General features: G+C 39.7%; 5 protein-coding genes across 10 annotated transcripts; 1 reads left to right on the forward strand and 4 right to left on the reverse strand.

The window, feature by feature from the left end:
* LOC109722024 (probable alpha,alpha-trehalose-phosphate synthase [UDP-forming] 7) lies at positions 467-5816 on the forward strand. 3 transcript variants are annotated; one of them, XM_020249870.1, is made up of 4 exons: positions 467-721; positions 839-2894; positions 3724-3997; positions 5003-5816. In XM_020249870.1, the coding sequence occupies exons 2-4, from the start codon at positions 871-873 to the stop codon at positions 5348-5350; spliced, it is 2646 nt and encodes an 881-aa protein (XP_020105459.1). In that variant the 5' UTR covers positions 467-721; positions 839-870; the 3' UTR covers positions 5351-5816. The 3 variants fall into 3 exon arrangements, with proteins under 3 accessions (XP_020105459.1, XP_020105461.1, XP_020105460.1); XM_020249872.1 differs by having other exon boundaries at positions 467-686; XM_020249871.1 differs by having other exon boundaries at positions 467-663.
* On the reverse strand, positions 6410-11181 carry LOC109722334 (gamma-glutamyl hydrolase 2-like). Of its 3 annotated transcripts, XR_002219452.1 has the most exons (11): positions 10743-11178; positions 9621-9707; positions 9341-9430; positions 8844-8938; positions 8496-8556; positions 8194-8283; positions 8025-8087; positions 7702-7790; positions 7405-7497; positions 7061-7322; positions 6410-6727 (listed from the first exon to the last, which is right to left on the reverse strand). XR_002219452.1 is itself a non-coding variant. In XM_020250357.1 (10 exons), exons 1-10 carry the CDS (start codon positions 11112-11114, stop codon positions 7262-7264), a joined length of 1101 nt encoding a protein of 366 aa, XP_020105946.1. In that variant the 5' UTR covers positions 11115-11178; the 3' UTR covers positions 6932-7261. The 3 variants fall into 3 exon arrangements, 1 of the variants encoding a protein (XP_020105946.1); XR_002219453.1 differs by lacking the exon at positions 6410-6727 and having other exon boundaries at positions 6932-7322; positions 7722-7790; positions 10743-11181; XM_020250357.1 differs by lacking the exon at positions 6410-6727 and having other exon boundaries at positions 6932-7322.
* Positions 12029-12958, reverse strand: LOC109722546 (pathogenesis-related protein PRB1-2-like). Its single transcript, XM_020250638.1, has one exon. It carries the CDS (start codon positions 12730-12732, stop codon positions 12232-12234), a length of 501 nt encoding a protein of 166 aa, XP_020106227.1. The 5' UTR covers positions 12733-12958; the 3' UTR covers positions 12029-12231.
* Positions 13339-18038, reverse strand: LOC109722281 (protein NRT1/ PTR FAMILY 4.5-like). Of its 2 annotated transcripts, XM_020250267.1 has the most exons (9): positions 16981-18038; positions 16809-16836; positions 16665-16715; positions 16306-16405; positions 15971-16188; positions 14855-15298; positions 14643-14770; positions 14046-14493; positions 13339-13852 (listed from the first exon to the last, which is right to left on the reverse strand). In XM_020250267.1, exons 2-9 carry the CDS (start codon positions 16809-16811, stop codon positions 13415-13417), a joined length of 1830 nt encoding a protein of 609 aa, XP_020105856.1. In that variant the 5' UTR covers positions 16812-16836; positions 16981-18038; the 3' UTR covers positions 13339-13414. The 2 variants fall into 2 exon arrangements, with proteins under 2 accessions (XP_020105856.1, XP_020105857.1); XM_020250268.1 differs by lacking the exon at positions 16981-18038 and having other exon boundaries at positions 16809-16971.
* LOC109722283 (MACPF domain-containing protein CAD1-like) lies at positions 18179-23474 on the reverse strand. Its single transcript, XM_020250269.1, is given in 7 exon segments — positions 18179-18991; positions 19672-19835; positions 20630-20813; positions 21411-21606; positions 21748-21986; positions 22912-23094; positions 23096-23474. Coding segments are annotated over 7 exon segments (1782 nt in total). The 5' UTR covers positions 23306-23474; the 3' UTR covers positions 18179-18385.

A 26476-nucleotide genomic window follows, 5' to 3' on the forward strand; every position in this document is an offset into this window, starting at 1 on the left:
TGGCAGTGGAGGGGGTGGTGGGCTGGGTGCAGGGAGCAGTTGGTGCGAAACCGTCAACACGTGGAGGGCGCGAAAGGTTGGGCACGTGATCGGTGACTGCGTGACTCCAGCTGGCATGCGGGGGCGGTCGGCTGGCCGACCTTATCCTGTTTCCTTTCCCTCCCTCCCTGGCTCCCTCCCTCCTTCCCTTCCCCCCCACCACTGCACTGCATACACCAAATACCCCCCCACACACACCCCCTCCTCCTCTCGCATATACTCTCCACCCCACACTGTTTCCTTCCTTTTCTTATTTATTTTATTATTTTATTAATTAATTAATTATTAATTATTAATTATTAATTATTATTAATTAATTCCCCCTACAAATTTTCCCAAATTTCTCCCCCCTCGCCTCCACCTTTTTTTTTTTTTTTTTTTTGGCTTTTCTTTTTTCCCCCCATCCCATTCCACCCCTTTCTTTATACAGCTCTCCCCAGTTGCCAACGGAGATTTGATATAATAAATATAATTTTTTTTTTTTTTTTTTTTGGCCTCTCCTTCTCTGTATTGTTCGGTCCTCGTTCTCTCCTCTACCTCCCTGAATCTCGCCGCGTCGAAGGAGAACGAGAACGAGGAGAGGGCGAAGTGGTGTTGGTTCGAATTCGGTCGTCGTTGATTCAGGTATTCGTTCGTCGTTGATTCAGGTATTCCATTTCTGATCGAATCGAATCGGATCGAGGTTTTGTTTGTTTGTTTGTTTTGTTGTTGTTGTTGTTGTTGTTGTTGTTGTTGTTTGTGCTTTGTTAGATCTGTTGATCCCTAATTTTCGGCGTGCGGTGCTCGATCGAACACCTAGTGTTGCCAGGGTTTGATCCGCCGGCGAAGAAGATGATGTCGAGATCGTACACGAACCTTCTGGATCTCGCGGCGGGGAACTTCGCCGCCTTGGGCGGCGGCGGAGGGGGCGGCGGCGGCGGCGGCGGGGGGCGATCGGGGCTGAAGCGGATGCCGAGGGTGATGACGGTGCCGGGGACGCTGTCGGAGATGGAGGACGAGGAGCGCGCGAACAGCGTGTCCTCCGACGTGCCCTCGTCGCTGGCCCAGGACCGGATCATCATCGTGGCGAACCAGCTCCCCGTGCGGTCGAAGCGCCGCCCCGACGGGCGCGGGTGGAGCTTCGGGTGGGACGAGGACTCGCTCCTCCTCCAGCTCAAGGACGGGCTCCCCGACGACATGGAGGTGCTGTACGTGGGCTCCCTCCGCGTGGACGTGGAGCCGCACGAGCAGGACGACGTGTCCCAGACCCTGTTCGAGCGGTTCAAGTGCGTCCCGGCGTTCATCCCCCCCGATCTGCTCGACAAGTTCTACCACGGGTTCTGCAAGCAGCAGCTGTGGCCGCTCTTCCACTACATGCTCCCCTTCTCCGCCGACCACGGCGGCCGCTTCGATCGCGGGCTCTGGGAGTCGTACGTGCTCGCCAACAAGCTCTTCTCGCAGAAGGTGATCGAGGTCCTCAACCCCGAGGACGACTACGTCTGGATCCACGACTACCACCTCATGGTGCTCCCCACCTTCCTCCGCCGCCGCTTCAATCGCCTCCGCATGGGCTTCTTCCTCCACAGCCCCTTCCCCTCGTCGGAGATCTACCGGACCCTCCCCGTCCGCGAGGAGATCATCAAGGCGCTGCTCAACTGCGATCTCATCGGATTCCACACCTTCGACTACGCCCGCCACTTCCTCTCCTGCTGCAGCCGCATGCTCGGCATCGAGTACCAGTCCAAGAGGGGCTACATCGGCCTCGACTACTTCGGCCGCACCGTCGGGATCAAGATCATGCCGGTCGGCGTCCACATGGGCCAGCTCCAGTCGGTGCTCCGCCTGCCCGACAAGGAGTGGCGCGTCGCGGAGCTGCGCCAGCAGTTCGAGGGGAGGACTGTTCTATTGGGCGTCGACGACATGGACATCTTCAAAGGCATCAATCTCAAGCTTCTTGCTTTCGAACACATGCTCAGGTTCCATCCCAAGTGGCAAGGGAGGGCGGTCCTCGTCCAGATTGCGAACCCGGCCCGCGGCCGCGGGAAGGACCTCGAAGAAATAAAGGCCGAGATACGAGACAGCTGCAAGAGGATCAATGATGAGTTCGGGCGGCCGGGTTACAGCCCCGTCGTGTTTATCGATCGCTCCATGCCCAGCGTCGAGAGGATCGCCTACTACACTGTAGCTGAATGCGTTGTGGTGACTGCGGTGAGGGACGGGATGAACCTCACCCCGTACGAATACATCGTCTGCAGGCACGGGATTTCTGGGTCCGATTCTGAATCCGAGGCCGACGGCCCGCGAAGGAGCATGCTGGTTGTGTCGGAGTTCATCGGCTGCTCGCCCTCGCTGAGCGGTGCGATCCGCGTGAACCCTTGGAATATAGAATCAACAGCCGAAGCGATGAATGAGTCCATATCGCTGTCTGACGCTGAAAAGCAGCTGCGGCATGAGAAGCACTATAGATACGTCAGCACGCATAACGTGGCTTATTGGTCGAAGAGCTATCTGCAGGACTTGGAGAGGGCTTGTAAGGATCACTTTCGGAGGAGGTGCTGGGGAATCGGGTTAGGCTTTGGTTTCAGGGTGGTCGCGCTTGATCCCAATTTCAGGAAGCTTAATGTGGATGCCATTCTCTCAGCTTATGAGAGATCTAAGAGCAGGGCGATATTGCTGGATTATGATGGGACGGTGGTGCCGCAGACATCTATTAACAAGACTCCAAGTTCGGAGGTTATAAGGATCATTAATGCTTTGTGTTCGGATAAGAAGAATGTGGTTTTTATTGTCAGTGGGAGAGGGAGGAACAGCTTAGGTAGGTGGTTTGCCCCGTGTCCGAAGCTCGGCATCGCAGCTGAACATGGTTACTTTTTGAGGTACCTTTTCCCCTCTTGATTTTGCCCCTTTTATGCTGAGTATGGTAGGATGGCTATACATATTAATGACATGCTGTTATTAATGGGCAAACGACGTTTGCTGCACGTGCTGGTTGTCACGATCAGTTGCTTGCTGTGGCTTATTGTTTGTCGCTTATGCGTATATAATTGTGAAAACTTCAGGGCGCACTGCTTTGCTTTGAGCCTAATTTTGCTATGATACCTTGTGGCTCAGGCTGTAATACTTTACTGGTTTCATGTTGCGCTGGTTTCATGTTGCTATTGTTGCAGCCTTATGAGACTTGCCATTGAATAAGTCATATGCGGTTATGTATTCAATTAAACCATGTAAATAAGGAGAATCGTGAAAACAATGAAGATAGATTAAGGTTTATATGATAGTTCCATGCCGGACTGTTAATGCATTAGATGACATCTGCAGAGGATAGCAACCTCAGGGAAGCAATGTTTTGCAATCTAAACCACAGTTATGAAGCAGAATTGTACTACATCACAAGACGGTAGTTTCATTTCTTTTCTCTCATCAGGTGCTTATGCTGAGGTAATCTTTCCTCCAAAAAGGTGCAGGAGAGCAATCAAAACCCCAGTAGATATGATATTAGGATCCATAGAGTATGATTGATTTAAGACATGAGATATGTCTATTTTTTAAAAAAAATTTTTTGCTTACCAACTGGGTAAACATGATAATCAATATATGCTGACTCAATCTTTTACTGCCTCCAAAACTAAAGAAAAGATTGTTACCAATGTATAGCAATGGAGGAATAGCAGTATCACTCACTCAGTTTTACTTCAATATGTGCAGGTGGTCTGGAGATGGAGAATGGGAAACCAGCAGCCAGAGCTCAGACTTTGGATGGATGCAGATGGCGGAGCCAGTCATGAAACTATATACAGAAGCCACTGATGGGTCATACATTGAAACCAAAGAAAGTGCTCTTGTATGGCACCATCAAGATGCTGACCCTGGCTTTGGCTCGGCTCAAGCAAAGGAAATGCTCGATCATCTTGAGAGTGTGCTTGCGAATGAGCCAGTCTCCGTCAAGAGTGGTCAGTTCATTGTTGAAGTCAAGCCTCAGGTTTGTTTAGTCTAAACATCATTTCTTCATTTTCCTTTATGAACTATGAACTTCTGTTTATTGTGTTTGTTTTCTATGTATATCTAGTAACCTGGGACATACTGATGCCCTTCCTCTCTTTTGATCCTATTTAATTAACAGAAAATCTTTTCAGTGAAAATGTACTGCTTTCCTAAACTCTTAACCCATTTTGAAATGTTATCTGAACATGTATAATTTTGGTATTTCTACCTAACCTGCTAATCTGAGCACCTAGTCATTAGGGTATTTTTCAGTTTTTCTTATTCGAGTTTCGTATCATCTAACCGCACTTTGTGAAACTTTCTGGAGTCAAAATTTAAGAAGACGAACTAGTGTAATTGATATTTCTAACATTCTGTTACCTATTTTAATATGGAGCTATAGTTGAGGTTCATACATTTTATCCATCATTTTACAATGAGAATAGTTGTCTATTCAAACTTGTATATATTGTTAATGCCTTCAATTTTATGCGCTATATAATATAATATTCATTAACTCACTCTTTCTTTCTTTTTTTTTAAAAAAAATCATTCACTTCATTACATGAATTATTTTAACTAACTACTTTTCCGATGCATGACAATGGCTAGAAATGTCATTGCTTGGTTGACATTAGTTGGCTTCTGGAGTAAATAATCTGCAAAAAACTTCTATTACCTAGCTATCACCTAGTCTAGGATGTGCATTGAAGTTTTAACCGAATTTTGCCTTTTAGAGGAACTCTAATTTATAATAATTTTCTTTTTCGATCTTATATTTCAAAAAAAATATTGTTTTTTTAAAAAAATTCAACGCAAACTTATCAATCTAATATTGCTATCATGTGATTGGCTGGTGGAGATATTCTTGGTGTGTTTACACAGGATTTTTCTCTTCTCATTGGTCATTTCAAATGATGTTGCTGCATAGTACATCGCTTTCCGTAACTCCGAGTAACTGCAGTCAGCTGTTGCTTCTACTTTTTTCATGGTGGTGTTTCAGGGAGTCAGCAAAGGCTTAGTAGCGGAGAAGATCCTCTCCTCCATGAAGGAGAGCCGGAGGCAAGCGGATTTAGTGCTGTGCATCGGGGACGACAGGTCGGACGAGGACATGTTCGAGGGCATTGCCACCACAATTTCGAGGAGCTTGGTCGACCCCAACACAGCCCTCTTTGCCTGTACCGTCGGCCAGAAACCCAGCAAGGCCAAGTACTATCTTGATGACACGGCCGACGTCCTAAACATGCTCGGAGCCCTCGCGGAAGCCTCCAAAGAGGCCAGTGTACTAGAGGCGTTGAGTGGAGAAGAGTCGGCGCCGTCCTCCGACGATGAAACTGATAAACCCCAGTGAGAGCTAATATTCAACTAAACTCTGCAGTTTAGAAAGATCATTCTTTTTTTGGGTTGGTTGTTCAGAAAAACTGGGAGTATATCAACTAATTGGTCTTTGTTAAGAATTCTCGTTCCATCAGCCGACTTTTTCCATCTGGAGTTGGGGCATTCAAAGGGTTCCGAAGTTTCTCAAGGCTCCCAATATTAGTTGCATTTGTTGATAACTAATTCAAGGGTTTTCCTTTTTCTTTTTTTTTTTTTTTTTTCTTTACTAAACAAATCTCAGAGACAGCAGAAGCGGTGAACGACGAGGGAGAAACCTATCATTATATATCAATGTAAGAATCAATGGGGCGTGGAAATGCCTCCTTCTATCGTTCTACTGGCTAAAGAAATTTGTGTAGTTCCGTCTCTGACAGTGTTAACAAATGAATATTCAATGACAACATTTTCTTGCTGTGAATTATTTGTTTCTTATTTGGTTTTGTTATCTCTCTCTGAACTTGATTTTGGAGCTTGAATATGGTTAAGTGAATTGTGTGACTGTGATCCCAGTTGAGAAAGTGCAAAACAAATTACATTAAGGGTTGTTTGGTTGTATGCATTTTCAACTGTACTGTAATTAAAAATGTATGTATCTGTTAAATTTTTATTTGGTTCGATGTAGTTGGGTTCAATGCTTTAGTTGTATATGTACGAGAAGGCTCAATTGTAGCAGTTGGTAGTGTAGCCAAATTGGCTACAGTACCAACTGCAGTGCAGCAGTTGGGTCGGAATCGGCTCATCCATTTTAAAAAAAAGCAATGTGTGATTATTTTTCATACACTTTTTTTTTTTTTCCCGAGAGTACTAATTTATGAAATCTGCTAGGATTTAATAATATCTGTTAGAGTCAATAAATTTTTTTTGATACTCTTCTTTTTTTTTCAGTCTGCTAGTCTAATAATGTCTTATTTTTGTTTTGACCAAATATCTAATATATTCGCATTTAAAATTCATTAAATTCATACATTGTTTTATAATATATAAATTATATATAGATATAAAAATCTTAACTAATAATTAAAATATGATTACGTTATGTTTAGAAGAGGCAATCTCATATTTCTATTTAAACATTGATAGAATTTACAAATGCAAATCTCAACTGCAACCTATCAAACAGAAGAAATATAACTCCAGCAGTTGTAACTACATAAAATCAAAAAAACTAAGTGTAGTTATAACTGCAACATTTATAACTGCATGTATTTTCAACTACAATATTTTTATGATTACATCCAACCAAACAGTCTCTAGATCTTGCTCCCGTCCTCTAGTTTTTGCAGGGTCGTCCCGTAGTTTTTGTAGGGCTCTGGAGCTTCCAATTGCTTTTGCTCGGCTCCGCCACACAATCCTATTACGTTAAGATGATGATTAGCAGTAATGGTAGATGGAAGAAAGAAACGGGAGCGTCTGAGAGAGAGGGAAGAGATAGTAGAAAGAAAGGGAGAGAATCACTGTTCAAAGATATATGGTGTTCTTTTATCTTTGACTGATCATTTTTACGTGGCTTCTAAAGTACAGTGCTTTATGAAGAATGCTCAAGAAGAAGAAAACAGACACAAAAGAAGCATTATCGGCAATATTTTAATGGACGATCCATTTATATTAAGCTACAGAAAATAGCAAATAGATTGTCAGAACAACTATACAATTGTATACATACATCACCATTATACACACATACCCTTCCCGCCAATGCATGTATTTGGAAGCGCAACTTTAATGGGGAGCTCCATGAATTCTCGTTGAAATAGCACGGTGAGCCATATGATACACCTCACGTCCGAATCTTAAAAGCTTATTTTGATCTGAAAGTTTTTTTATCTGAATCTTAATACCGTATTAAACGAGGAATTTAAGAGGCCCAATAGGCTTGGATGAGAAGCTACTCGTTCAAACTTTTTCCAGTATATTCGGAGAAGATGTAAACTTCGTCATACCCCTTCCTACAGGCAAAACAAGACACTCGGCGTTAACCAAGTTGGAAGATGCTCAAATGAGCTGCAATAACATAACATAAGAACTTACCCCTCCTTCCCGCAATATGTGGGGCTGTAATTGTAGATGAGATTATTCAGCACCTTCTCAGCAGGAGGCCTGTTTGAGGACTTGCGAGCCTCGCTGTAACATACCATGTTGGAAAAATACTTTTCAGTCTCGCCAACTTGGCTACTGGATCTTTTACAGATTCAATAAAAACTAGTTCCATAAACACTTATGTGCAACTCTACCAGTGTTGCAAAGATAGCAAATTGAGCAACTAGAAAGTGAACTAGAAAGTGAAGCAATTCGAAAACGAAATGAAAAATAAGGCTCACTCACAACCTGATGAAATAATTAGCCACATGCTGCGTTACTTGAACTGCATCCTCACTGTGTGGAATCATCGATAGTCCCCATTCAAAAGCATTTTTCTGTGATAAGTAGCATAAGTTTATTAGTGCGCCCAAGTTGTTTCTGTATATCTACAGCTGACAAAATTGTAGACAGCTCTACAGCCGACAAAATTGTTACAGCTTAAGAGGATCACCAAATCACAAGGAATTAGGTTCTTCTTTTATTCAGAATAGTTGAAAATTTTTGTAAATGGTGAGACTACACAGTATACTTTTTAAATGTAAAATAACAGCAAGGTGATCCAAGCATACCTCAGGATGCCACTGGAAACAAGTCACTGGATAATTGTATGCTTGCGCAGTTGAGACATAGATCTGATAGAAAATTCATTCCCATGGTAAATATATCAATGAAGCAACTGAAAAGCTCACTGCCAGTGAGCACGAGGGGGAAGCGGAAGATCTTGAATTATCCATGTACCGCGTTATTTTCATCAGCTGACGTAGTCAAAATCTTGAAGAAACTTGATAAAGCATAATTCTCTTGCAACCTTTGAGGAGATACACCAAACTTCAAATTGTGAATCATTCAAATGGATTACACAATGTTAGGAAGCAGTTCCAAAAACGAAATTCACTCACTTACCTAGTAACTTTGATGTGAACAAGATGCAGATACGAAATGATAGTGTAAAACCAAAACACTTCTTTCATCTCTAAATACTCCAGAAATAAGATAGCTCATATTTGATATAACTAGCAAATGTTTGCTCTTTCACTTACCTTATGATTTTGCATAGCAAGACAATCGGTGCTTAATTTCTCGAGTAGTTCGGGAGGGAATCTGAAAAATCAGATAAATGGTAACACAGATAAAGCTACGGACAACGTTATGACAACATAAACTAAAGATTAGGTGCATAGAAGAACAGTGTCTATTGGCTCATATGATACAAAATCTTCATTTTTTTTGCACAATACATTAGATGCACACAGTAATTGCATAGAAATAAATGTGACAGGATAAATGTTAGAATGCAAAATGCCGCAAAATGAGATGAGTTTCCTATATATATATATATATATATATATAAGGTACTCAAAAAATAGAAGGATATCAATTGCAAGTACCTTTCAAAAACAGATCCTTGAATCACACTATAATTTGTGAACTGAAGAGTTGACGCTTGATTTTCTGCGCTGAAACTCTCACAAATATTATGGTCCTACACATCCACTAAAAATACATAAGTTGGGCAAGAAATATAGTAAGAGAAGGACATAACTAGGGTAGATCCTCATAAGAAAAGGACTTCCATACAGTGTTACTGATGACTATTGATAATTTTGGCCAGTGTACATTCTAAACATCCTTTCGTTTTAATGTGTTTATCCGTTATTTTACATTAATAAACATTAGGCAGTCTTTCAAGTCTTAACAGATCTGCTTAATCATAAATAGAAGTAATCATTTATTTAGAATTGATTACTCCTTGAAAGGAGTCACCCCACAGAAAACACAAGCAAGTTGTGTATGCAGAACGATGAAAATTGAAACACGGTTTCAATATTCCACTTCAGAATCAGCTTGTAGTAGTATTCGAAAGCCTAAATAAAGGGACACTAACCTTGCTGACTATCATGTTTACGAGCTCGAAGCCTAAACAAATTGCAAACAATGGAAAATGATCCCCTGCATCATTTCTGTCCAAAATTATCTAAAAGAGAAGGAAAAGAAAAAGAGTAAAAATAGTGACACTTCATGCAGAAAAGGAAACCTACAGTTAACAATTACAAGAGTAATGCAACCCTTTTTGTACAGATATATAGCATATTTAATTTCCATTACGCACTACAAATTTACTTAAAATTCTTGAATTGAACTGTACAGTAGTGTTTATAGATCACCTGGAAGACTTTCTTTATGGTTTCAAAATATTGACCTTTTTTGGCCCATCCACCAGTAAACAACACACCATTCACCAAACTCAGCTTCTGCAGCAAATAGAACAGGAGTCAAAGAAACAGAGGAACAAACCATAGGCTGCTGCCAGAAGATAATGGAGAGGACGGACATTCATCATGAAGTAAGAGAAAGAGTGCACAAAGTACTGAATAGAAATTGCAATTTGAAAATCCATGCGGCTTGTATTGAGCATAAATCATCAAAACACCATTCTACAGTAGATTAAACTTTGAAGAAAAATGATTGTACAGAAGATTGTTTTACATAGTATCAAAGCAGAAAGTTGCGAGTTCAAATTTCGTTTTTACTTAATCTCCTCCCACTTATAGATACGGAACCCGTTGGTTTATTCACAAGAATCTTGTGGAATAGATTGTTACCAGGCAAAGACAGGTTTAACTCAAGTTGTTCATATAGGAATGGATCAACTAAATGGTATTCCTATAGTTGGTCAAAATTTATAAAAGCAACTATAAATGATCTTCTGTCAGCGGTTATGTGGGAATACAAGCTCAGTTTGTGATTTTTTTTAAATTTTTTTTAATCCTAATGACAAAGCACGCAGTAAATCATCATGTGTTACAATCCAAATATCATGTTCTAGTAAATTGCCATGCAGAGTGAGGGAGAATATTAAACAATCAATTCGAGAAAGAAAGGGTAGGCTTCAACTTGCCCCCCGAAGGTTCGGCACATTTTTGTTTTGCAATTCTATGGTTTAAAAATTTGCATTTAACTATCATGTGATTTTATTTTAGTTCCATCATAAGGTTGTACTACCAAGTAGGGTAGTGAAGTGAGTATCAGGTTGTACAATATAGAATTTTCCCGCTCTATGATTTACAAAAATATCACTTTATCACAATATAGAACTTTTTAAATCATAAAACGACAAAGTGAAAAAGGTTTATTTGTTACGAAAAATGAATATTATCAACATAGCTGATTTTGATATTAGAAATAAACATGTATAAAATCTAATCACTGTTACTAAATTCGATCAGATTGGACCAGATTCACCGAGTTTGATTTGCGAGGCGCCTGGTAGAAATTGCTAAGCTCACATCGAGGAGGGTTTCTTCGGGGTCGTTGTAGAGGAGGGGGATGACGCGGGCTCCCGCGGACTCGACGAACTTGACGTAGGAGGCGGGGATGTTGGAGGCGGCGGTGGCGTTGCTCAGCCTCCCGGAGGCGCCGTCCCCGGGGTGGCTCACGATCCCGATCACCGGGTAGTAGTAGAGGCTAGGGTTCGGCGACGGGCACCGCGAGGCCTCGGCGACGACGCGCTCCGCGGATTCGCCATGGAGGTGGAGGATCGTCGATGGGGCCGAGCCGGAGCTAAGATCGCCGGGAACGCAGAGGACGAAGACGAAGCGGAAGAGGAGGAGGGGGATCGATCGAAGCTTAGGGTTCGGGATCGTCGGGGTAGTGGCCATGGAAGGGATTGAGAAGCAGAAGTGGCCGATCAAATGTTCTTACTTGCTAGTATTTTTTTTTGGGAAAACTTCAAAAACCCTTTTGTGGTTTCAATTTTTTTTAACTTTACTACCACGTGATTTAAAATGTAGCAAGTTAGTACCCTGTAGTTTCTCACTTTATCACTCTAGTACTCTGTGATTTAAAGTGTATCAAGTACCCTGTGGTTTTGCATTTTATCACTTTAGTACCATGTAGTCTTAATTTTGTATCAAGTTAGTATTCTGTGATTTTTTAAATTATAGAGTACTAAAGTGATAAAGTGCAAAATCACAAGGTACTAACTTGATACACTTTAAACTATAGGGTACTAAAGTGATAAAATGAGAAACTACAGGGTACTAACTTGATACACTTTAAACCATAGGGTAATAAAATGAAAAAGTGTGAAACCACGGGGAGGATTTCTGAAGCTTTCCCTTTTTTTTTTTCTGTATTCTACCTAAGGTCAGTTGGTTTTGGTTCATTATTTTAAGAAATGAATGCGATTAAAAATATAAAATTTTTAATTAAATTTTAAATTTGATACATTGAATTAATTCGCGAATTATTCATGAATTATTTAGAATCCAAATAAACAGTCCGTATACGATTTATTCCTAAAAAATCGAAATCATACGTGAATTTTTAAATTAAATTTATTACTCGTGAGTAATTCGCGTATGCCAAATTATTTGGCCAAAAAAATTTACAAATTTTTTGGATAAAATTTTTTTTCTAATTATTGCCGAATTATTCATTTGTTTTTCCAAAACTTTAATTTCTTCTTCTTCTTTTTTTTGTGGTTTAGTGTATTTTGATATCCAACACTTTCATAGTTAGAAGTTGACATATTGTATCCATATTCCATAAAATATACAAGCCTCTAGAAAGATAAAAGAAAATAATAATAAATATTATTGGAAGAAAATTGAAGCAAACTCTAATTACTGCCACTGGAACACTCTAAAACAAACAAAACTTATTCAACTTCAACCACAATATTCATGCAGAAAGAGATTCTCAGCCCATTAAAATTCAAGGCCTTCAAGAAACTTCTTCAGAATCCTCGGCCTACGGCCCAATTCGTGATGATCCTCAGTATGGCTTCTTACCTATGACATTGCCATGGGGATCATACTCACAAACTATAAATGTATCCCCACTATTGCATGTAATTCTCGCGCATCCGACGAACTTCGTCGACCGCCACACCATCTGGGTGTAGTGCGAGCAGTCGGCGTTCGGATCGCAAGAGTTGGAGTTATAGTTGTAGTAGGCCTGCTCGGCTGCCCAGGCCGCTACGGCGTCCGCTATCCGCCACTGGTTGCCCTGCCCCCAGAAGATGTTCTCACCGTAGTTCGACGTGGAGTGCACGAGCTCGCAGTCCCCCCGCCGCTGGTTCCCGTACCAGTTTGCGTACGCCGCCAGCTGCGCGCTCCACTGCAGCGGCGGCAGGCCCATGCTACCGCGCAGCGCGTTGTGCGGCGCCAGAAACTGCGTTATCGTACTCACCGCACCGAGTTTGCGTGCGTCAACATATGTTAGCTGCAGCGAGACGAGGAGGCAGAGAGCGAAGAGAGAATTGGCGATAGCCATAGAATGAGAACTAGTAGTGAATAGTAAGATGTTCTTGTTGGATCTTGGAATTGGTGAGGAATTTGTGTGTTTGTCGTGGGGTTTATATAGGGGGAGAGATTAGAACAAAATTGGATCATGTGGGGCCTCCGAGATCCGAGGCTAATAACACGTCAATCAATGTGGGATGAGGATAAAAAGTCAAATAGGAGTAACATGGCCCCTTGTAGCCATGCAATTAATAAGATCGTGGGATATAATGTTTAGTATATGTAATCAGTTTGTGGTTTTATAAAAACTATCTAAGATGATAAATATGTAGAATCGCTATTGACTTGTTGGATGTGTAATGTGCGATTGATTCCTGAGAGTATTTTCTCCAACTTGTTTTCAATAGATTGAGCTAAATTTTAAGAGGATCTAAATAAATTTAATGATTGAAATGCACATGGGTCCATGTGAGTTAAGTAACTGTTTGGTCCTTGATTATGTCCCCATTTCATTACTTTTGATAAGCTATAGATCATAAAATTCCACGAGAATCCCTTCAATTGCAGATATGTTGATTTGACAGCATTACTTTCATTCTCGCGCATTTGATGCGCATGGAATTACAGAATTTCCGAATTTGATCTTAAAGGATTAATTCAGGTAAAAAATCGGTCCAGAAATATACTTAACAAGAAGAAAACTTGATGGTGCTCTAAACCTTCTCATCCTCACTTGGATCATCCTTATCCTGGGGCCTGTACTTGTACCAGTTGGCCCAGAACAAATAGTTCAAGAAGTTCAAAAAGCTGAGAACACAAAGCAACCAATAGAAGAGGTTCAAGTGATTCCTATTAATGTTGTTCCCATGCAACCACCCCCCGCTCCTGGTGTTGTTCTTGGTTGCAGCATTCACCACCTGAACCAGGATGGTGCTGAGGAAGTAGCCGACAGACATGGAGCACCAGAGGAACGAAATCGAGACCGACTTGAGCGGCGTCGGCGCCTGCGAGTAGAAGAACTCGAGCAGGCCGACGTACGTGAACATGTCGGCGATGCCAAAGATGAAGTACTGGAGGGACAGCCACAGGCAGCTGATCGGCAGCGGCTGCAGCACCGGGATGGCGTCCAGCATCCCGTGGCTCTCCGCGACCTGTATTCGGAATTGTAAAATCAAAATCAAAAGTTAATATATAAGGAGGGTGACACTTTAATCCTCAAACTCTAATTTATTGTAATGTAATTTCTGGCTCAAAACTTTTTAAATTATTGCAGTTATAAGTAACTTGACTGCGTGGTAATATGTCACTGATACAGTAATGACACGTCAGTATGTCAGCGCTAACCTTTTTCCGCTTGGTCTCGACGAGTGCGGCGGTGGCCATGGACAGGCAGGACAGCACGAGGCCGACACCGATGCGCTGGAGGTAGGTGATGCCCGTCCGGTGGCCGGTGATGCGGCGGGCGAAGGGGACGAAGACGCGATCGTAGAGCGGGATGATGATGATCATGAAGGAGATGGGGATGATGGGGAGGGTGGCCGGCGGTAACTTCACGTGGTCCCCGAGAATGCGAGTGTCCATGGTGGTGCCCTGCTGGATGGAGAAGGTCTGGAGCTGGGCCAAGCAAGTGCTCATGAAGATGGCGCACCCGAAGATCGGGAGCATCCCCAGCACCGTCTTCGCGTGCTCCACTTGCGTCACCCGGTAGAACTTCCACGCTTGCGGCGGTTGGTTGTCGCCGCCTTCTGCAGGAGGATCCGTTGGTGCTGGGATTGCCGCTTTGTCCAGAAACCTGAGTACATGTTTGATATACACAGGACAGATACATTAAATCTGATCTGATAGGAAATGATACAGAAGTATATCTGTTAGGTTGATCTGATAGAAAACGATTCAGAAGTATATCTCACACTGAATGATTATAAGTTGAGTTAGTAGTACCTGAACTGATCTCTGTGGGGCACAAATTCCTCTGCTTCAGCTGATCCCTTCATTCTGCTGATCTCATAAAGCTCTTCGGGATTCCCTGGGAGGATAAGCTTCCGATTCCTAAAAGCAGCCACATAAACCTGGTGGGGAAGCAAAACATTTAGATCATGTTTTCAATATCACAGTTTGGAGTGGAGTTGTGAAGAGAATTAAAACAAGCCAACCTGACCGATCTCGAGAAGCGCGTTTTTGCCGCGAACCACCGGAATCCGATACCAGGGCACCCCGACGAGGAACACCACGAAAGCCAAAAACATGGAACCTGTGGATACCGCGAATCCCTTATCCCACCCTTTGTTATTCTGAACCCACACCAACAGAGTCAAACTGATAGCACCACCAACACACAAACTAAGTAGCAGCCAGTTGAAGAAGCTTGACATTTGCACGGCCTCCTTGGGGTCGGTGTCGTCGAACTGGTCGGCGCAGTGCACCGGAAGGCTCGCCTTTATCCCCGCCGAGCCGATGGCGACGAGGTAGAGGGCTGAGAAGAGGAGCGCGGCGTCACCGCCCTCGATACGGTGGCAGTGCGCGGTGGGGTCGAAGATGTTACATGGGGGTGGCTTCAGGCCTGGCTTGTGGGCTTGCATTGTTAGCAGCAGTAGTCCCTGGTGTGTAGTTCATGGATTTTAAAGAACGAGCAATGTTACTTGTACATTCGAAAGTGGAAGGTACAAGTGACTATCAATTTCAAAGATATGGACTAGGACAGGCGAGAAGCAGATAAAATCGATTTAAAAAAAAAAAAAAATGGATGAAACCAGTTGAGAATCGAGTGAAAATGATAGAGAACATGCCTGAACTAAAAAGAAACTAGGTTCTGATCCCACGCAAAATTGCAATTTATTTCACATGTGAACAATGTTGAAGATATTAGGGTAACTCAAAAAGTTTTAGGATTGTTTGCTCATTTAGTCCTAATTTTTAAGTAAAACTACGCTGCTAGAATTAGGACACATTTTCTGAGGATAAATTACTTCAAAGTAAATATTGTATGTAATTTTTGCAGGTCTGACTCAGTTTAGAAATACTTAAGCCCCATAAAGTGCCAAATTCTTAAGGTTGCAGTTGATTCTCCAATACCGTCAGGATATTTTTCGGCATTAATTAGTTAATGAGGATGAATCACTACTCTAAGATGCCATCATTGTACATGTAACTCCTTATGATTAGCAATGCATCATCCAAAGTGAATTTTTCTACTCAAACCAAAAAAATAGAGAGATGAGTAATTTCTCATTGATAAGAAAAACGATATGGAGAGTTGAAAGCTGAAGTACCAAGAGCTCGACTGCAGCCGATAAAAGAACAGATTTATATCTTCCAATGAACGTGTCTGCGAATACTGCGATGGCTACAGAAATAATATAACTGGTCCCCATGTAGTTTGTAAGAGCATTTGATGCGTCTGCTAAGTCGATGTGCATAGTCACGGTGAAGTAAGTTATCAGGTTTACGGCAAGACTTAAGCTCGCGACATTCTCCAAACCAAATGAGACTGCAGTGAATTTAATGTAGCAGGAAGGCGTGAAAAGAAAAGAAAATAAAAATCGATTAAGGAGACCTCATTGCAATATATATTAATTGTAGGATCTTAGTTTGCGATTAGGAGTACCTAAAATGAACCAACAGGTGTTCACTCCTCCATGTTTTCCTCTCCTTGCAGGTCTGCCCCTCCAATCAATCTTTCCATCGATGACCTCATTTACCTTCTCCTGCAGATTAATCATGCACTAAGATATTTCTATAGAAACTTCTTTTTATTGTTCCTTTTTTCATTTTATTATTATCGGAGTTCTATGTTATCAGCTAGGGTGTACAACTACAGTGACATTGGAATTTGAATCTCACTTGGTTGAGATAAAGTATATATTTGTATTGACTGTGCTAGCAGTTAAGACGTTACGTGTTTTTTTTTTTTTCATTTTTAAGAGAAACGGAAAGCAACTGAGAAATGATCAAAAAGGTAGATACCGTGGCTTTTGTTTGGGGTTCGGACGGAATCGCGGTGCCTTCTTCGTTTTCCTATGATTGAAAGAAAAGAATGAAAAAAAATATATTTTTTGAAAAAAAAAGTAGAGAGAGATATATATATATATAGAGAGAGAGAGAGAGTACCATTGTTGTCTAATCTCTGCAGAAGAACCTGGAATGTTGCCCAAGTGAACAAATAGAGCCACAAATTAAGAAGGAAGATATATATGCCAAGTAATCATCAGAAATGTACACTAGATTTGATCAGGAATGTACACTAAATTAAGAAACTTCTTCAATCACAACAAAGATATACCTTTGTGGTTGCTTAATTGATCAATTCAACCAAGAGTGAAGCTACATCATATCTGCATCACCTCCATCAGCAGTAGCAGCATCCAAGAGCCAATAGAAAGATCCCTACAAGTTTCATATATATATATATATATAGAGAGAGAGAGAGAGAGAGAGAGAGAGAGAGAGAACAAGCACACACTCTTTTATATGTATATGAAGGGCCTGCAAAATTGGATATATTCCGATTGGTTGCATAATAATGTTCAAAACAAAACTTGGTGGTAATATCAAGAAAAAGTGGAAACAAAGTAGAAAAATAAGAATGAAAAAAACAAAGTATATTTTGTCCTAATTGATAGAACAAAGACAGTGTCCTTGTCGATAAATGAAACAAAGTAGCAGCATTGAGTTTTCACTAGAAGAATTTTCATAGTGAATGAAAGATTGGAACGGCCGAAAGATCCCTTAAATAACTGCTCCTTTAGATGCTCTGAGAGCCAGTTCTGGATTTTTGTTGTTTGGTTTTAAGAGTCAGCCGTTTATATATAATCACTATCCATGCAAGAGATTTATTCTCAATGGACACTCAGGAAGGGACTACTAAAAAGGAGCTGGTGTATCTCATCCATTTGTGAAATGAAATTAGTTAGTTCCACCAATATATAACTACAAGAGCCACATGGCACTAATAAGACAATTACACCTTGCGAATTGTACCCAAAAGATCGATTTTGTAGAAAATGTCGTGTCACTCAAGACATCAACATGCAAAATCGAACCGAATCTTACGCGTTGGGCCGAATTCGCTCAGGCCTAATGGTGTCACTCATCCAAAGAGAGAAGCAACTTGATCATCAAAGAAGTAAACTTTCATACATCCACACAGAACAAAACTTGATCATCAAAGAAGCAAATTTCGCACACGTTAGCACCGCACCGATAGAGAACACCAAAACAACAATCACTCAGTTGGGAGTTTGGGATTTCAGTGCGAAGAGCGTTCTTTCCTTTAAACTGTTGTTTTCGAAGGTTCCTGGGTACTTTTCAGCTTCGGTGCAAAGAGCGAAGAAGTAAATTACCTACATAAAATCCTCCATAACAATACTAGTACTTTTCACCTTGCTTAATGAGCATTTGAAATTGCTCCTGAGAAACAAAAAAAGAAAAAAAGAAAAAAAAAAAAAGGGGTTGCGGAATCCCTCAACAAGTCATACCTCTTCAAGAAAAAATTTACACACTATTCAATACATAGAAAGAGTATAGCAACATGACTTTTAGTAACAGCAAGTACAAATTTTAAGTGAACCAAGAAGAACGTCAATTAAATGACGTGATTTTAAGGAATGTACAGGAAGAACAAAACAAGAACTCCTACCTGTCGAAAAGAATGCTTCATACAACAGATAACAAAACTATACTGTAAATCAGTAGTTCAACAACGAATACTTTACACGAACAACTATCCTCCCCTTCTCGACACCCAACTTTGCCCCTGTGACCAGCCAATGCCCCGGCGAATCTGACGGGCCCTTCGACATCTCGCTCATGTCGACGATCTTCGCAAGCTTGGAGCCTTCACTCGAAGAAGAGGACGAAACCTCGTCCACTTTCTGAGTTGAATGACTAGATGGACTATGATCCCATACTGATCTCCGTATTGTACAACCAGGAACCTTCGAGAACAATAGTTTAAGGTGGAGAACACTCTTCGCACCGAAATCCCATACTCCCAACTGAGCTCCTGTTACTACGTAAACACCAGAAAGGTCCCCGATACTTGTTTCGGTGTTCTCTATTGGTGCGGTACTGACGTGTGCGAAATTCTTCCATTTAATTGACTCGAACCAGCGGCTGTCCTGTTCTTCGGGGCCTTGCCATTTTGGCGGGCCAATTGCAACATGAGAGTCCCAGTGGGGTACGAGGATTTTAGGCAATGAACTAAGATGCTGTAAATGGATGGTTAACCGGTTTTGCTTGCTCCCTTCTAAGGATAATTTGAGGCCAGTGACTGGTTTCCGCCCAACACAAATCTGCATCAATATGACTTAGTTAAGAGAAGGTAACTAGTCAACTACTGTAAAAGTATATGCATTTTTCCATTTCCTGGAGTTTTGAAAAGTTTATGCACGTTAAGTAACCGATCAGGCGATGAAATTTAATATTGTAATATAAGTGAAAAGATGGTCCTTGCAAAAGAGAGCATTCATCTATCTTCAAGCAAGAATACTTGTTAGATGATGTGTCAAGAAGACTCCATAGGGAGTAAGTAGTTTGTAAAACATGTCTCGTCAAGTGAAGCGAGAAGCTTATATTCTAATATATTTATACAAAGTAGTGTGAATTTACGTCACATCTTGATCAGCATAATGCTTTAGTTGATGATCAAAACAAAGAAAGGATTGACAAGAAATATTGTTTTTCAACATATACATCTTATGTAGGTTCTCTCAAGCTACATCTGGAGCTATTTTTGATCCCATATCTAGTGCAAGTGTTCTCTAATGCAATATTTTCCACAAAGAAGCTTTACCCACAAGGGAGATTTACCAAGTTCTATTCCTGTGATCTCTGAAAGTCATAGATATAGAGATTGAGAAAAGGTAGAGAGGCCAAAACTGCCGAATTTTTTCATGATATGTCATCATTCTGTAAATCTATTGAGGATTAAACATCAAAGATATCTGCATTTAACTGTAAGGATCTTGTGTACCTGCTCTGAGCTGACATAAAGCTTGGGGCCCATTAAGCTAAACTGAAGAAATGGGCATACAGGTTCCTTTCTATGGTGACCAGGAATAGTTGTCGGTTCTGGAGCCCAAACTCGCTGCACTTGAAACTCTAAAAAGTATTGCAACTCCTCGATCGGAGGCTTGTCTGGAGAATAAATTAGAAGTTATTACAAACTTGCCATATGCACTGCAATTCATTTAGGCTGCTTACTCTTCGCTAATAGAGAAAAATAGAAAAGTTTAATTGAAATGTGTGCGCTCTAGCTCACGGACCTTAGAAATGGAGACACTGTGTCTGTTTGGCCTGATTAACAGCTGGTCTACTCTAAGAAACACCAGCAAAGATTTTTGACAAATAAAAAAGTTGGAGCTTGCATGTGGCAAGAAGCTTAAATAAGCTTTTCAGCCTCCAAAAGGAAGCTCCAACTTGAAGCTTCAGCTTTTGTTGTAGTGAAGCAGTCAAGAGGACTTTAATGCAGAGATGCTAGTGTGCATACAGATTGCTCAGGCAAATTACAGTACTTCCATTTTACAGGAGCAATATTTTGCACAGCTTTCTAATACCCAGAAGTATGAAATGTAATTCTGTAAAATCTTTTCCCATGCAAATTCAATGTGAGAGAGACTAAATACACACAACCAACTTATCTGCTGACAACTTCTGTTGAGCCTCTTTAACCGAAACTTATCACGACAGAGAAATTATCGCAAATTCCTAAAGGGTTGATATCAAGGTGACAAATGGTTATTCGATAAAGCCTTTTCGACATTGTATTATGCTACATGGTGGACCTATATATTGAACAGAGAATGCTAGGGTGATGACAAAATTGTTGATATTGCAGAAAAATTTAGCAAAGGACTTTTTTCAATAAACAATATACAGACAGAGATTAATAAAAGATAAAAGAAAGTAAACAGCCAGCTATTATATCTTACACTCCAAGTATAAATCGATTGCACGGGCAAGATAATGTTTTCCAGGCAGCCCCTCCACAAGAGAAACAATGGGGAGAAAGGTCATGTTTATAACATCTGGCGCTGAAGGGACAGTTCTTGTCCACTCTACATGATTCTGAACGAGATCACAACCACCTCTCCTCCTAAAGATTACTGTAATGTCCTGCAATAAAAGAAACAGCAACTGAGGTTACCGGTCAATAATAATTAGTTTAGAGTAGGCTCTAAAAGCAAGAAAGTTCAGCATATATATTTGTGAACCATTATGAAGCAACACGTGGAATAAAAAACATATCAGACATGAGCAACAGCCAAAGACATCACTTTTTGGCTTGTACTATAGAAATGTAAGTTCAATATTAACAATCATTAGACATGTAGAGATATCAAAACACAGAAATAAGGCTGATCCCATGCATATTAGCAGCTTCATGAACTTTTCTTTGTTGTTCATTCCTGACTCCACTAATTGAGAATATTAATGACCACTATCACAGACTAGGAAGAGTTATCATAGTCAAGCACATTATTTTACTGTGAATATGGTTTACTACAGTTTTCATGGCCCCGTAGAGCAATGAAAAACTTGTCATATAAAAAATGGATATTGGGAGAAAAAAAAAACTCTTCTTTCGCCTAGATGTAGAAGACTAGACAAATATCGCTATCGTATAACAGCAATATCTCTCACGAAAAGATTGATTACTTACACATTCAATATTAATACACAAGAATTCAAAAGTTTGCAGAGAACACTAACCTTCTCCTTGTAATTGATGGGAGCAGTGTTAGACTGGTTTTCCAGGTTCAGAAATCTTTCATCTCCAATGTCCGTCACATATTTTTCAAATTCTGATGATGACAATTGTGATGAATGGTGTTGTTTAATATATACTTCATCTTTACCGCCAATAGTTACAGAAGTAATAATGTGGGTACCATAGTTTTCAATAAAGCTGCACATAAAGAAGAGTACTGACAATTGGAAAGGAAACTTACAATTGAAGAAACATATAAGGCCTCCAGTTGATAGAATATACATATAACATATAATTATGCCACAATTCCTAGTGCAAACAAGTCTATTACCTACTAACCTAGCCAAGGATGATGGATCCCAACTGTATGGAATGGCACGTTTTACATCTTCACGCAAAACTAATTCAGAACTCGTAAGCTTAACTTTAAAAAGAGGAACAAAATAACCATCCAATGCAAGGGCCTTCGTTACTGCAGCATCATTTTTCGACGAGCCAGTGAAAGAGAACATGGAATTAAAGCTACCAAGTGGTACTGATCCAGATAAACCCGACTTCTTGTTGAAATATTCAACCATCTGCAGACAGAAAAAAGAAAAAGAAAAAAAGATTTTGGTAAGAGGAGTTCGACCAGAGGAGAAAATATCAATTGCACAATGGAGTTATCACAAAACTCATCCAAAATAAGATAGCAGAGTGACAGTTTTAATGTTGAATAAATTTCAGAAGATTTTAGTCCTATTAAGCTACAGATTATTTTGTTCTTAATTAGAATCTTTTAATTGCCCATCTACAACAATCTTCTATCCAGTTGAACAGTAAAAAAAAAAAAAATTGAGTGAGACAGGAAGAAATTGGCAACTTTATCCTTTTGATTACTTCAACTAAAACAGCTCAACCGATCCTTTAACTCCTTCGAAGCATACAGTGGTTCAAAATTTAAAGGATTATAAGGTTCCTAAACCTAACATGTAAAAATGAAAATAAACATGAGCTGTTACAACAACATATCTCTTCAATGGATGTGCTAATCCTTCACTGCAAAAACACCTGTTTAACTCAGATGGTAACCATGATACCAAGATAGAGATAATGTTATCACTTCAATTAATATCCTCCATCCACATTCCTGGAAAGCCTAACATCAGCCTCACTTTGTCTCACTTTCTCATACAATGATAAGGCGAAGGGATGTCCTTCAACTTCGTCAGATGCTCGAGCCATTTCATTTCAATTGATTTGGTAACTAAATTCTAAGCACCTCCAAGGCTCCATGAACAAGGAAATTTTTGTTTCTACAATTGGATCATATTTGATAAAAATTAAACCAACAGTACTGCATGATCCGAGCCATGAAATCACCACAGATCAACATCAAACTCCTGATAAAAACAAAGATCAGGTGCCGGCGCCTGCTCTCATCGTGAAGCAAATTACACAGATCACATAGTTTGTTTTATAATAATAAGAAATTTCACCGATGCAAACGGAAGGGGGGAGTACCTTTGGGAAGCTACAAACGAAGGGGGTTGGCTCCGGGCGACTCCTCACCCTACTCTCCCTAAACACGTCGACGTCGACCTCGACGGGCACGTCGGTGAGCACGGCGCCGCCGCCGCCGCCGCCGCCCGCGCCCTCGGCGAGGGCGACGTCCCCGTCCTCCGCGCCATGCTCGAGGCCGGCGTCGCCCCCGACCGCGCGACGCGGGCGCGCCCTTGCAGTAGAGGAGGCGCGTGTCGGCCGTGACGTCGAACCCGCGCCCGAGCGCCTGCACCGCGTTCGCCAGCGTCGCCATCATCGCCGGCGGCGCCGGCGCCGGCGCCGGCGCCACGGGAGCTCCGGCGGCGAGGTCGTGAGAAGGGCCCGCTCCGTCCATGAGAGCGCTACGGAGAGGCATCGGAGACGGGATCGGGGCGCATGTCGAGAAAGGGAGTGGGTGGGGGAGGGTTTTGACTGAGGGGGATGGTGATGCGTGAGGGGGAGAGGGGAGGAAAAGGAGAGAACGCGCTTTTCTAAGAAGAGGACGAAGAAGACGAAGAAGAAGAGGAGTTGGGAGGGAGATGGGAGAAGGGGAAAGATTAGGCGTTGACTGGTCTTAATAAGGGAGCTGAGACCCGACCAACCCCCGCCTTCCCGTTGCCCGATCCGTTTGGCAAGTGGCAGCTTGGTCGCATCATCTCGATGCTCGCGAAATTTATTATCTATTGCCTGCTGCACCTGGTGTATCCCTATGTTTCACGCACCACCCTCACCACTTAATTAAAAAATTACTAAAAGCTTATTTGAATTATGGACTATTTTTGTTGGCTATCTAATTTTTCAAATTTTTAATTTCACTGCTCATCCAGTTTTTCAATTTTTTTTATTTGAGTTGGTCGACAAAATTTAAATGCCTCGTTTATTTTTACTGGTGTAATTAATATATTTTATGTAATTTTTATAATTATAAATTTATTAAAGTAACTAATTCACTTAATTTTTGAAGTCAAAATATCATTGGCTGACTCAAATCAAACAAATTGAAAGATCGGAAAATAAAATAAAAATTTTGAAAGATTTGATTGCCGGTTTAAAATCGGGCATAGTTTAGATAATTTATTTACGAATTTATTTTAAAACAGAGATAAATTTCATTTAGTCTTCCCAAGTTGTAACGTATTTTTTACTCTACCCACATCTTGATAAAATAAGATAGTAAATAAATTATCTAAACTATGCCCGATTTTAAACCGGCAATCAAATCTTTCAAAATTTTTATTTTATTTTCCGATCTTTCAATTTGTTTGATTTGAGTCAGCCAATGATATTTTGACTTCAAAAATTAAGTGAATTAGTTACTTTAATAAATTTATAATTATAAAAATTACATAAAATATATTAATTACACCAGTAAAAATAAACGAGGCATTTAAATTTTGTCGACCAACTCAAATAAAAAAAATTGAAAAACTGGATGAGCAGTGAAANAAGTGCTTCTACAAGGTAAAACTCATCAATCTCTTAAGCTAACACAAACAACAAATTAGTCACGAGAATCAACGGCATGCACACCAATATTGTTCCATTTGTTGAAAAGAGGCATTCATTAATTATTTTACTTTATACATAGTCTTTAAATTATTATACTATACATTTCTCTTAACAATTATATATAATATACATTTAGGCGGTGTTTAGTTCAGAAATAAGGGAAAAGTAAATCCTTATTCTCACATTTGTTCTCAAACAAAAATTTTCTTACTCACTGATCGTTCCTAGAGCAAGTGGGAAAGGGCTTGGTGGTTAGTACCTAAGACCCAAGTTCGAATCCTAGTTGATTTATATTTTTAGCTAAGTTTATTTCTGAATGAAATAAACAAAGCGGGTAGCGTGCTACTTATCTCTCTCAAAAAAAAAAAAAAAAAAAATCGTACTCAAGAACAGTAATTTTCGAATCCTTGGAATAAGTTAGTATAACCGGGCGGTTCAGAAACAAGGAAAAAATAAGTTCTTATTTCTCCATTTATTTCCAAACATAAATTTTCGTACTTGAGAATTGTAGTTCTCATATCCCTAAAATAAGCTAATATAATCTGGCAGCTTATAATCTGGTATAAGTTTGGAACTATTGTTCTGCCCTTTTTTCCAGAACAAGTTTGCTTTTAAGTGAAAACAGGATTAATTAAAGCCTAAATTTAATTTTAATTATAATATTAAATTATTAATTAATATAATTAATATATTTAAATTATTATTTATTGTTTAAATAATAAAATAATTAAATAAGTTATTACTTATAATTAATTAGCCATAAACTAATATTTATATTGAACAATCATTAATTTTTTTTTGTTAATCTAATTAATTTTTTTACTCATTATCTAACTAAAATAATTTAAAATTATTTTATAATTAATTAATTAATTAATTAATTACTATATTTTTATTATCTTATACAATATTGATAGCTAATAAATTTGTTAATTTGTGTTTGATTCCCATCTAACCATTAAAATACTATTTACCTTATTTCCAAGAACAATCTAATTTTCTCCAAATATAAAATTAATCTAATTTTTATTTACATCTTAATTTGTACTTATTACTAAAATAAGTGGTTCATATTTATATCGGAATCAAACACAATTTTAATGAATTAAGCACTAGTTTTAACAACTTTTTGTAGTTTTTGGGGTGTTGTGCAAGCTATGCACCAAATGCACTTAATAATTTTCTCTAATGAAGGATAATTTGAAACCGAGGTACAAGAAATTTAAAGCACCAATCTCCTAAATAATGTTCATATAACAACCAACTATTTTGAATAGTAATTATTAATTTGCGCCCTGTATTCATAAGAAAAAAGTATCATCCAAATTTGCACCCTTATTATTTTGTGTTGAAAGCATGATTTATTCTTATACCATTTGTTGGAAGCGTAATTTGTTCTATACCAATTGTTGAAAGCATGATTTACTCTGATACCAATTGTTAGAACTGGTATTTGTATTGATACCGATTATATAACCCAAGATCTAAAATAGAATAAAATAATATGGAAAAAGATATTGGAGGAGAAAAAAATAATTAAACTAATACTTTATTAATAAAAAGTAATTAATTACATTCCGAGCAATATCTATACAGTCATGTCCACCATGGCTATTTTCATCTAATTAACTCATATCTAACCATATATAGATGATAAATTTTATTTTATTTTGGATAATTACATATTCTAATCAATGTATAATTTGGATATGCTCTATCTCTAACTAAATTTAAATTAAGTTTGAATTATTATTTTCAACATTTTGTAGGGATTATCTAACTATACTTTTTTTGTTTTGCCTTTCTCTTTGTACAACTTGAAGAACGGTGCAACTTGCTTGTATAATACTTATACCCTAGACAATCAAAGATTCGAGTTAATTTACTAATCTTATTATTTTTTTATATTATTTAAAAAAAAAATTTAATGACGAAGTGTAAAATATACATATTATTATAGAGTGTGTACACGTAGCATTTTTTATAAATAAAATATTAGTTGTGATGGACAGTTGAGTATTTTAGACATAAGAGTAAC

Source organism: Ananas comosus, linkage group 16 (assembly GCF_001540865.1).
Source record: "Ananas comosus cultivar F153 linkage group 16, ASM154086v1, whole genome shotgun sequence".
Classification (NCBI taxonomy): domain Eukaryota; kingdom Viridiplantae; phylum Streptophyta; class Magnoliopsida; order Poales; family Bromeliaceae; genus Ananas; species Ananas comosus.